This window comes from Perca fluviatilis, chromosome 22 (genome assembly GCF_010015445.1).
Source record: "Perca fluviatilis chromosome 22, GENO_Pfluv_1.0, whole genome shotgun sequence".
NCBI classification, from domain to species: Eukaryota; Metazoa; Chordata; class Actinopteri; order Perciformes; family Percidae; genus Perca; species Perca fluviatilis.
In genome coordinates this window covers 8,385,739-8,398,505 of record NC_053133.1, presented here as the reverse complement: position 1 = coordinate 8,398,505, position 12,767 = coordinate 8,385,739, and the positions used below count along the sequence as shown (strand labels likewise).

The window sequence follows — 12,767 nt, the reverse complement described above, 5'->3', positions numbered from 1 at the left end:
ATAATGTAGCAAAATCGGTTGTATGTTGACTGTCATTATATTTTTATCCATCTCTGTCCTTTTGCACAACCTTCTGTAGCTTTTTGTTTGCATCCTGCTTATTTCCAGATTGTTGTTCATTGTTGTGTCTTTCAGGTGGGAGCAGAGGAAAGACCCACATGGAAGAACTTATTATGTAGACCACAACACCAGAACTACGACCTGGGAAAGACCACAGCCACTACCACCAGGGTGAGTTATCTATCTCTTTCTGACTTTCTGTTTTCGCCCCTTCTTAGACATGGAATCTGTAACTTTACCAGGTTCATCTGGCCGTTTTAGCAGTCTCTTTTGGGCTTTTATTTACATAAGTCTCCATTGTTCCAAATTAATTTTGTTGCACTTGTGTTTAGTCTCTATAGACGACGACATATTTAAGATTGGTATACTACATAATGAAGTGTTCTGATAAATGAATATAACCAATTTGCTGAATGAAAAGAGTCCCATGAAGTGCTGTGGTATTTTTTAGGGGTGGGAAAAATAATAGATTCTTAGATGCATTGTGATTCTCTCTAGAACGATTAGATTCTCGATTCAGATAAGTTAATAATAGATTTTTTTTTTTTTTTTTTTTTAAATGTGTTGATTTTTATTTAAAAGTTACTGTCTCCAGACAAGTACAAATCAGAAACAGAGTGACTGAAGGAGGATGGGATAATGGACAACAGCTTAAGAGTTTAGGCAAGAGCGCAGAAAAAAAAACACACAAAAATGGCCAAAAGGAAGACCTTTTTTTTTTTTTTTTTTTTTATGAAGACATACATAAAATAATTAGGCAAAACACATACAGGCTGTTCATCTACTTTATGACATTACATCTGACACCTTCATGTTCTAAGAAGCCAATTATCCACCTTTAAACATGAGCCTCTGACATGGAAGATTACTGTGAGAGAAGGTGACTTTCAAAAGCATGTTTCAAGTGCCCATATTATGACGAAAGGAGGTGGTTAACCGTAGCATGCTAGCTCGTTCTCAATGGCAAAACACTGCTACAACAAACTGAGTAGCAAACTAAGATTTATATGAATATTTTTAAAAATCACACGGAAATGTACATAAAAAAATTGTTGCATCGATAATCTGTTTAGAATCGCATCGTTGGCCTCGGAATCTAATCGTGAATTGCCAAAAAATTCCCACCCCTAGTATTTTTACTGTTGTCTTGTAACGCACTAACAAAGAACTATTGTTTCTATATTTATTTTGAATAAAATTTCCTAAACAAAACAATATAGACAAAATAAACCTTTATTTAAAACTTTGGACATTCCAGACTGGCTCATTCATTTGCTTACCAGCTTGCTTTTTGTTTGTTTATTGTACCGCATCTCCTTCACTCTGCCAGATGGGAGCGCCGAGTGGATGACCGGGGAAGGATCTATTATGTGGATCACAACACCCGAACTACCACATGGCAGCGTCCCACTATGGAATCAGTCCGCAATTTTGAGCAGTGGCAGAGCCAGCGCAGCCAGCTGCAGGGAGCTATGCACCAGTTTAACCAGAGATACCTCTACTCTGTAAGACAATTTAAACCCCTTTTTTTTTTTTTTTTTTTAACTGTTTTCATGTCTACTAGTAATTCAGTTTGTCAACATTATTACTTTTCAGTTTTAGTTTAACTGTTGAAAAAACATTTCACATACTAATAGAAAAAGAGAGGCCACACTAGTGCATGCAAAAAAGCATTATGGCCAGTGTGTCCTCCATTTGTAAATTTGTGACATTTAGATTACTTCAGAATTACTTTAGAATATTAGTACATGGTCTTGTATCCTATTCATGTCACTTTTCCAAAGGCACTGAGGAAAGTCCACATGGACTGAAACATCTTTGCATTTATGTACACCCTGTGAATTTTTTAAAAAAATAAATAAACCCCTTAGTAAATTTGTAATTGCCACTATATAATTCCAATTTTGGTGACCAAATATACATGCTTTTAGTCTGAAAAACTCCAATCTTTAGCTCTTACACTCAAAGAACCTGTATGCATTTTTGTGTCACCTGACCACACTGGATTTATCCAGCTTTTAGCTTTTATCAGCTCATCACCTTTTTTAAGTGTGCATTTAGCCCAAACCATTCCTCAGTACTTTGACAGTACTACAGAAGACATGTGGCTCTGATTGAAACCGCTTTTAAAAAACCTTCGAAGATAATTTAGTTTCTGGTGGTCTGTGATGTCAGGGATCTCTTTTCCTTTTGACAACAGTGAAAGCCGAAATTACGTTTATTGCTATACCTAACTCGAGCAAGTTTCAAGTCATTGTAAGCTGATTTTCATACTAAAGTGAAATGAATGAAAACCAGCGACTACATTACGGGTGGTAAAAAGACCTTCCAAAACACTACATACAGAAGGCTTTGAAAATGATTAGCCTTACTGTAAAGTTTATTGTAAAGTATTTTAGAGTATATCAAAGAAAAGTAAACGGTTTTATTTTCTCACCCCAATATGTTTTTTTTCTCTCCTAACTGGCAAGGGTAAACAAGTCAATGTCAATCTTTTCATCATGATGAGCTTAGAAATCAAATCCCAGCTTTTGATGGTGGTTACAAATTATGTAACTTATGTCCTTTCCATTTTTTTGCCTAATGAATCTGTTCTCTGGGTGCAAACCCACTCACTCAATACACAGCTCAACTCATTTAGCCTAAAGGTGAGAACTTTACCTTGCCAGAATTTAAAATATTCACACCCTAGCCTCAGACCTAATCTGGTTATCTTGGTGAGGGTCCCTCTCCTAAATCTTTGATCTCAGCAGTGATGTCATCTTCACTGATGATGATTAGCTTACAACACATATCAAAGACAGACAGCTGGGAAGTATTGAGCAGTAACCAGCCACAGAGGCCTTCTTGCCTTCACATGTTACACAGTTTTCATTTGGAATTTTTCCTATTACCCAAATGCTTGTAGAGGCTGTTAGAGTCTATTTTTAAATTTTTTTAAATAAATATACATAGTTGGAATATATCTATATATATATATTTTTTTTTTACCACATTTGTGTCTTCTTTATTTTTTGAAATGGATGTCTATGTGTGCATCCCTCGTTTTCAGGCCTCCATGATGTCTGCTGAGAATGATCCTCTTGGCCCGCTGCCTCCTGGATGGGGTGAGTTCACATTCTTTCTTCTAAATACTGTACATATTTTCACTGGATGTCAGTATGTACTGTTTTTTAAATGTTTTTTGTATCAATTTACATTGAACCTATTTCCATGCCAAAATTGTTTTGTTGACTCCATAATTTTGACTCTCCTCTCAACCTCCTCCCCTGTAAATCCTTCCCTCTGCTGTCACTGCTCGCAGTTCACAATTATCACAAATTGCAGCTAGTGGAATAAGTCTATGTTTATAGCATGAGTCAGCGCCGATTTATAATCTGACGTGTGTTGCCACTTTGTGGGGCCTAGTGGCCGTTCTGTCTATTAAGCTACAGATTCCTCTCTGCGTTTTCATCAACTTTAGAGAGGCGTGTGGACTCCAATGACAGAGTGTACTTTGTCAACCATAACACCAAGACAACACAGTGGGAAGACCCCCGAACCCAAGGGTGAGCGAAGGATCTTTTTAAAGATTATATTTGTTAATATGAAAGGCCATCTAGAAGTTATTGGGCTTTTCCTGTTCTGCGCTACATTGGTTGCACAGTTCTCTCTGAGGTTTAACAGTGATTTTACTGGCCTTGTTCGCAGTCACTGAAACTGGTGTGCTAAAATAGTATTTACTGTCTATTGGCTGAAGTCTACTTTCTATAAATGTCGTAGTATTTACTCAGACAGAAATACTCGATCCATAAGGACTCTTTGCCCCTCACTTGGGGATATAAAAGCTTAAAAGGAACTTTGGCATAACTCTAAAATCAATCTATAATTTTACTAAGTTGTTGAATAAATATTCAGCGAAGAAAATCCTGAGGCAGCAACTGTGGTATAGTGAGTTCATTGAATGTGTGATGGAGGAGGGGAAACATCTGCTTGTCTGACATGCTTTCAGTGAAGCCAAGATTAGTAATTAAAGTTATTATATCAAAACAGAATGTCAAGAAATCCTTATGACACACCATGATGTACGGTAACATTTAATCTACAAGAAAAGGATATGCAGACCCCTATACAGATAACTCTTTTGAGCTTCAGATACGCATAGTACAAAATCCTTTCACAATACCTCTTGTTTTTGGATTTGTCGAAAGGTAAATCAGTCATGATGCAAATTAGTATCAGGGTCTAAACCAGTGGTTCTCAACCTTTTTTGGGCCAGCGCCCCCCTATCCATTATCCAGGTCCCCCATCAAATAAGAAGTAGGCTAATTGCCCTGAATATTAATGATTTACACCCTAATATTAGGCCTATTATTGTTGTTACTATTGTTATAAAACATAATAAAAAAAGTCATATCACTGAATGACAACAACAGATTTATTAGTTTCCCAGAGATCAAAAAAACCATCTGAATAAAAATTATATTTACAAAATGCAACCATTTGACATTCAATTTAAATTAGGTAACAACAGCCAATCAGAACAACTAGATATGTAACATTCAAACTTTAATTAGGCATTACAAACACTAACCGTAGCCAATCAGAAACAGCTAGCAATTTAGCAATCAAATTTATTTTTCATTCAAATCTAAATCTATAATCAAATTGTTCCAACGGAAAACAAGCTGGCGCTTATAAAGGGGTAAAAGTAGAAGGATTTACTTCCAAAGGAAATAAGTATACAACCTTTGAAAGTTAGTGAGAGCCCTGCTTTAATAATTTTTGCACAGAACTCTTACTCGGCAATGATTTGAATGACCTTCCAATTGATGATCGAAACCATAATTTGAATTATGCTACTGAATAGCAGAGACATGTAGGGAAACGTTTGTTTGTCTCCACCAAGGTGACCTAAACAAGTGCACCCAGTGAAAAGAGATAATAAGGGATACATGACAGGACTTCACATGATAACATTCACAACTTGGAAACATTTTTTTATTTTTTTGGTGGATCCTTACGGACTAAAGCAAAATAAATAATTGAGGAATCGACAATTATTCAGACTTAATGATGCTTGAAAGTTATGAAGCTGCCATTTTTTTTCGGTCTCATGTTTACTATACTAGTTGTTAAATCTGAAGAAATTACACTTTGTTTCCGTAAAATTAACTGAAGAACCTAAATATGTAGAATCTAACTATCATAACGAGGTGCAGCATGCATATATTGACAAAAGTTTAAACATACTGTATAATAATAATAATATGCTATGCAGCTCAACTCACCTGCAGGCACACCAGCCAGGACAGGCGCTTCAATGACTCAAATCCGTTTCTGTTTTATTTGAAGTTTTATGGTGCTTAGAAGAGTATATGTTTGCTATCGCCTGTCTTGCGAGTAAATAGCCAGAAAAATCTTTTGGAGAAACGCAACCCCACGTCGCGCTGCGTTTTGAGGAGGTGTGAGAATCCCGTACAGTAAACTGTTACATCACTGCCTCTATCTATAAGACTATATATTTAAAAGTTTTAAAACACCAAACCCAAACCCTGAACTGCCCGGGAGTTTGTGAAACAGCTAAATGTTGGTCAAACAACAAAGCACGGTCGATATCTCTCACATGTCTGTGAAATGAAGCTGCCTTCAGGGGCAGTAGGAAATGTTGAGTTCTATGAACGATCTGACCAGAAACTGTTACTGTGAAATATAAAGTCTACTTGTGTTACATTGGGGGGTTAAAGAACACAACGAAGTAAAAAAGTACGGCGCTCATATATAATGATTCTCTGACGTCCCGTTTCCATGAAGGCAGCACGGAGCTGCGCCAAACGAAGCTGACAGAAGAGGAGTTATGATACACCGTCTCATCCAGTTGCAGTGCCGTAAACTGGCAGGTTTTAATGTTGCAATCCACTGTTTTTTTGCAAATAGTTTAAAGTATAAACATGTAATGTTATTGTCAATCTTTGGTTTAAACTAGCCTTCAAACAAACACCCCCGAATGGCACCTCAATGCCCCCCTTTCCAAAATATTGCTTCCAGCGCCTCCCGTCATCCTCTGAACACCCCCGTTGAGAAACACTGGTCTAAACCATGAACTTTACTGTGCAACTATTTGACCAATCAGTTGTCTAAGAATACATTCTTGAAACAAATGTTAGTTAGTATTTTAGCACAACATACAACATGTTATGATTTACAGTAAAAGAACAACCTGGTATCATCAAAGCACATTTTGCACATTTTGCAACAAAACCTCTTGTTTTTGGATTTGTCGAAAGGTAAATCAGTCATGATGCAAATTAGTATCAGGGTCTAAACCAGTGGTTCTCAACCTTTTTTGGGCCAGCGCCTCCCTATCCATTATCCAGGTCCCCCATCAAATAAGAAGTAGGCTAATTGCCCTGAATATTAATGATTTACACCCTAATATTAGGCCTATTATTGTTGTTACTATTGTTATAAAACATAATAAAAAAAGTCATATCACTGAATGACAACAACAGATTTATTAGTTTCCCAGGGATCAAAAAAACCATCTGAATAAAAATTATATTTACAAAATGCAACCATTTGACATTCAATTTAAATTAGGTAACAACAGCCAATCAGAACAACTAGATATGTAACATTCAAACTTTAATTAGGCATTACAAACACTAACCGTAGCCAATCAGAAACAGCTAGCAATTTAGCAATCAAATTTATTTTTCATTCAAATCTAAATCTATAATCAAATTGTTCCAACGGAAAACAAGCTGGCGCTTATAAAGGGGTAAAAGTAGAAGGATTTACTTCCAAAGGAAATAAGTATACAACCTTTGAAAGTTAGTGAGAGCCCTGCTTTAATCATTTTTGCACAGAACTCTTACTCGGCAATGATTTGAATGACCTTCCAATTGATGATCAAAACCATAATTTGAATTATGCTACTGAATAGCAGAGACATGTAGGGAAACGTTTGTTTGTCTCCACCAAGGTGACCTAAACAAGTGCACCCAGTGAAAAGAGATAATAAGGGATACATGACAGGACTTCACATGATAACATTCACAACTTGGAAACATTTTTTAATTTTTTTGGTGGATCCTTACGGACTAAAGCAAAATAAATAATTGAGGAATCGACAATTATTCAGACTTAATGATGCTGCCATTTTTTTTCGGTCTCATGTTTACTATACTAGTTGTTAAATCTGAAGAAATTATACTGTTTCCGTAAAATTAACTGAAGAACCTAAATATGTAGAATCTAACTATCATAACGAGGTGCAGCATGCATATATTGACAAAAGTTTAAACATACTGTATAATAATAATAATATGCTATGCAGCTCAACTCACCTGCAGGCACACCATGCCAGTAACAGGCGATTCATTCGGACTCTGCTTTTATTTGAAGTTTTATGGTGCTTAGAAGAGTATATGTTTGCTATCGCCTGTCTTGCGAGTAAATAGCCGAAAAAATCTTTTGGAGAAACGCAACCCCACGTCACGCTGCGTTTTGAGGAGGTGTGAGAATCCCGTACAGTAAACTGTTACATCACTGCCTCTATCTATAAGACTATATATTTAAAAGTTTTAAAACACCAAACCCAAGCCCTGAACTGCCCGGGAGTTTGTGAAACAGCTAAATGTTGGTCAAACAACAAAGCACGGTCGATATCTCTCACATGTCTGTGAAATGAAGCTGCCTTCAGGGGCAGTAGGAAATGTTGAGTTCTATGAACGATCTGACGAGAAACTGTTACTGTGAAATATAAAGTCTACTTGTGTTACATTGGGGGGTTAAAGAACACAACGAAGTAAAAAAGTACGGCGCTCATATATAATGATTCTCTGACATCCCGTTTCCATGAAGGCAGCACGGAGCTGCGCCCAACGAAGCTGACAGAAGAGGAGTTATGATACACCGTCTCATCCAGTTGCAGTGCCGTAAACTGGCAGGTTTTAATGTTGCAATCCACTGTTTTTTTGCAAATAGTTTAAAGTATAAACATGTAATGTTATTGTCAATCTTTGGTTTAAACTAGCCTTCAAACAAACACCCCCGAATGGCACCTCAATGCCCCCCTTTCCAAAATATTGCTTCCAGCGCCTCCCGTCATCCTCTGAACACCCCCGTTGAGAAACACTGGTCTAAACCATGAACTTTACTGTGCAACTATTTGACCAATCAGTAGTCTAAGAATACATTCTTGAAACAAATGTTAGTAATTTAGTTAGTATTTTAGCACAACATACAACATGTTATGATTTACAGTAAAAGAACAACCTGGTATCATCAAAGCACATTTTGCTAATTTCCTTCAAATTTCAAATATACCTATGGTCTTTTCTACAATGTCAGTATAAGAGGACATAATTTTGGAACTGATCTTGCAATTCAGACCTTACAGCCTATAAAAGTTGGTCCATTGTGACATTTCTCAAAATTTGATATTTTCAGGAAAAATATTGTCGCAAAACGAACCTAGGGGTTATTAACTGATGTGTACCTACTCTGTGGCTCTCTGGGACATGTTTTCATGCTAATCGAATGAGTTTGGAGCTTTGATGAGGCTACCGCGGACCGTTGGTTAGCTTACAATGCTAGTATTTGGGGCATGGGGACACTCAAATTAAATCGTTATTTAATACCACTAAAAAGGCTCGAAATATCACCACACCATAACGTTAGCATAATGAGGGTCCCTTAATGTGAACTGAAGCATTGACAACATTGTAATTGTACAGATAGTTTATTTAAAGATTATAAAGACAGTCGCGTTCATGTTTACTTGCGGGAGCCATCTTGGAAACCAAGATGGCTGTTTTTCGACTAGTCATGATTGGTTTCCAAGATGGCTCCCGCAAGTAAACATGAACGCGACTGTCTTTATAATCTATCTTTTTAATAAACTATCTGTACACTTACAATGTTGTCAATGCTTCGGTTCACATTTGTCCCGGAGAGCGACAGAGTAGGTACACATCAGTTAATAACCCCTAGGTTCGTTTTGCGCCGGAATTGTCCTTTAAGGCAATACATCATATACTGGAATACCATTAATAGATAAAACCTGTTCAGCAATTAATTGGTTTTCTGACATTCACTTTTAAGGCAATATTTTCATTGTTATTTTCACACATTACCCTAAGGGAATGTTTTTTGTAGTAGCTGTGTGTCAACTGTTGCTGGCCTGTCTAGATTTCACCAAAGTTATAGTTTGACAAAAACAAGTTCATAAACTAGTATAGGGCTAAAGTCTTTTGTAACGTTTTGGATTTTAAGACTTGTCCTTGGACATAGTTTCCATTTTCCACATGTTTCAGTCCATGTAAATAATCTGTGTGTGTGTGTGTGTGTGTGTGTGTGTGTGTGTGTGTGTGTGTGTGTGTGTGTGTGTGTGTGTGTGTGTGTGTGTGTGTGTGTGTGTGTGTGTGTGTGTGTGTGTGTGTGTGTGTGTGTGTGCGCGCAGGCTACAGAATGAGGACCCTCTTCCTGAAGGTTGGGAGATCCGTTACACAAGGGAAGGGGTTCGCTACTTTGTGGATCACAACACCCGAACAACCACTTTCAGCGACCCCCGCACTGGAAAGTCCTCTGTGTAAGAATGCATTCTTAGACAATTTACTTGTTCATGTGTTCTACATTACATAACATGTTACAGAAAGCTATGCTAGAAGCTGTGTTTTGCCAGTAGCCTGAAGCGCTGCAGCTATGGGAGCTTGTGCATAGTTTAAGAGAACATGTTAACTGGGACCAGATGGAGTCATGTTTTGCTTTAATTTTGTACATACTGCCTAAGTTAAAGAAAATATACTGTATATTGTTTCAGAAAATAAATTGTTCCCACTGGTATTTCATTTCAAGGGTTCTATTTTACTCAGGAACGTTGCACCACATTTGTTTTTCATTATATGATGCCGTGTTTCCCCTACAGTTAAACAGACAACCTAGGAGAACGCTGTGATGAATGAATTTGTTTTGTTCCCCTTAGCACCAAAGGCCCTCAGATTGCTTATGAGCGCAGCTTTCGATGGAAGCTTGCCCATTTTCGCTACTTGTGCCAGGTATGTGTTTTTTCTCTCTTATGCAATCGCTGCAGTCATCTCTTGCTTTTGGTCATTCTTCTTAATCTTATTTCTCCCCCCTAAATGCATTCATGTTTTTTCCTGTCTTTGCTCAGTCCAATGCTCTCCCTAGCCATGTGAAGATCACCGTCTCCAGACAGACGTTGTTTGAAGACTCTTTCCAGCAAGTAAGAGGGTCCTTCAACCACTGTCAGGTTCAAGTGCAGAAATGCATCACAGCTTACATGCATTGTTTATTTTAAAGAATACATTCAAACATTTCGGCCATCTGTGCATTTGTCATTTGCTGATGTTGTGTTTTAGCTGATCTTCTGTGTGTTTTCTCTGTTTATTAGATTATGGCCCTGAAGCCTTACGACTTGAGGAGGAGACTCTATGTTATCTTCAGAGGCGAGGAGGGTCTAGACTATGGTGGCTTAGCCCGGTAATAAAGACAATAAAAATTGTATAATGTTATCATATATAATTATTATTATTTTTTGCTCAAACTAGCTTTTTACTAAACATAATGATTATGTGCAACTCTTGTCTCCCCCCCTCTCTCTTCTTTCATTTTCCATCCTTTCTTCCTCTCATTTCATCCCCATTTCTATTCTAATTCACATACACTCGTCCTCTCTCCTTGCTTCTGTTTTTTTGTCCCACACCTCACTTTGCAGAGAGTGGTTCTTCTTGTTGTCCCATGAAGTGCTGAACCCCATGTACTGTCTGTTTGAGTATGCCGGAAAGAGCAACTACTGTCTGCAGATCAATCCGGCCTCTGCTATCAACCCGGACCACCTCTCCTACTTCTGCTTCATAGGCCGCTTCATTGCAATGGCAAGTTCACATACTGCCCACACACATGCAAACAATCCTGATAACCGTTACACCTACGCAAACATATGGGATAAAATAGAACTTTTAAAGATTAATTGTGGGAATGCTGTTCAACAGCATTTTTCGTTCTATGCAGTGTATATGTCTGATAATAATACAAAGTATTTCTTCTTTCAGCCTTTTCAGGCAGTTCATTTCAACTTTCATCTTTGACAGTATTACAGTTCAGCTTCCAGCTTTTCTAACAATGTATTTTAGCTCTTCACTTATTTAGGTAATGCAGTTTAGCTTCCAACTCTTGACAATTTTCCAGATGTTTCAGCAGCGCAGTGCAATGCATTTGAGCTTTAATATTTTTCATACAATTTGTTTCATATTTCTGCATTTGTGAGTCATTATCAGTTAGAAAATATACTCAGACCTCACAATGTTCTACATATTTTGTCATTATTCAACTTTTAAAGCCAACAGTTCAGTTTAGCATAAGCTTTTAAGTTTTTAATGAAATTCATACTTATTCAAACGATTTCCACTTTTTCAACTATTCTCACTACTTCAACTTCTTCTTTCTTACATATTTTAGCTATTCATCCAGTTTAGCTTTAGCAATTCAGCTATTCAGCATTCCCACGCATTTTCTGCAGGAAATGCATTTCTAGTAGGGGTGGTACGGTTCATGAAAAAACACCCGAACCGCTCGGTTCGCTAGTCTCGGTTCGGAGCATGTGTGTACCGCACGGTTCGTCAGTACACTGTTAATGTGCACTAACCTCTTACTGCCGTAGTGCCCACTTTATACACCTATGTTTAAACACTTACTGGAAATGACGAGCGGGATGGGCGTGACAAACGCAACCCATGGCAGCTGATTGGACGATTGCGTCACATGGGTCTGGCTGGTCCCTAATTTCAAAACAGACTGTCATGGCGGCTCGTTCAGAATACGATCTCATATTGTATTAAAAAAGTTCACCGAAAAGTGTTTCTGAAAATATTTTAAGCGAGAAATAGGCCATGCAGTTGCTGAATCTGTCTTCATTTCAGATCTTCACAATCTGCATGTGTTCATATTTGTTCAGATTCAGAAAGTTGAAACACATCGCACAACTCTTCTCTGTATACATAATACATAAATCTGTCATGTGATTGATATATCACCACAGATGGCATATTTTCAGATTGACCAGCACAGTGAAAAAAAGTTATCTCTTTTTATTTATCTCTTGCCACAGGCCCTTTTCCACGGCAAGTTCATCGACACAGGCTTCTCTCTGCCTTTCTACAAACGCATGCTGAACAAGAAGCTAATACTCAAAGACCTGGAGTCCATCGACCCAGAGTTCTACAACTCACTTATATGGATCAGGTAATTTGTGTCTTCAGTCTACACAGCCTTCAGAATATATATGTATATTCTTCTGACCGTAGAGAGCATGGCACGGAAATGAACATGCGCGTATGCTAATTTTAATGATCACGTTACATCGTTTTTTATTGTTGCTTTGACAGCATGGTATTTTTCCATTACATGGTACCTGCTCGACTCTACTCGGCTCAACTCGACCGCGGTGCCCCGTCCTCCTTTTTCCATTGCGGTTTTAGTACCGCCTCATGTCTGAGGCGAGCGTGGCTGGTCGTAATAGCGACGCCGCAGGAAACTGCCGTGACCTAACGACACACACACACACACACACACACACACAAAAGTGCTACGTTGAAGGTGTGTTGTTTTTGACTCTTGGTGTGTGGCTGTTGCCACAGCCAGAAGAAACCTTTTGTTTCAAAAGAAGCTGGAGACGGCAAAAAAAAAAACGACAATTCTCTCTG

At 37.9% G+C, this 12,767-nt stretch overlaps 1 protein-coding gene across 2 annotated transcripts in view; it reads left to right on the top strand.

Annotated features, from left to right (window-relative positions):
- The window catches only part of LOC120552161 (NEDD4-like E3 ubiquitin-protein ligase WWP1), a 39,970-nt gene that overhangs the window by 19,483 nt on the left and 7,720 nt on the right, over positions 1-12,767 (top strand). For both annotated transcript variants that reach the window (XM_039789947.1, XM_039789946.1), the window contains exons 10-19: positions 136-231; positions 1,391-1,565; positions 3,113-3,167; positions 3,524-3,608; positions 9,506-9,634; positions 10,028-10,100; positions 10,217-10,288; positions 10,457-10,545; positions 10,781-10,940; positions 12,173-12,306. In XM_039789947.1, the coding sequence (XP_039645881.1) occupies positions 136-231; positions 1,391-1,565; positions 3,113-3,167; positions 3,524-3,608; positions 9,506-9,634; positions 10,028-10,100; positions 10,217-10,288; positions 10,457-10,545; positions 10,781-10,940; positions 12,173-12,306 (1,068 nt within the window). The remainder of the gene's footprint in view (positions 1-135; positions 232-1,390; positions 1,566-3,112; positions 3,168-3,523; positions 3,609-9,505; positions 9,635-10,027; positions 10,101-10,216; positions 10,289-10,456; positions 10,546-10,780; positions 10,941-12,172; positions 12,307-12,767) is intronic.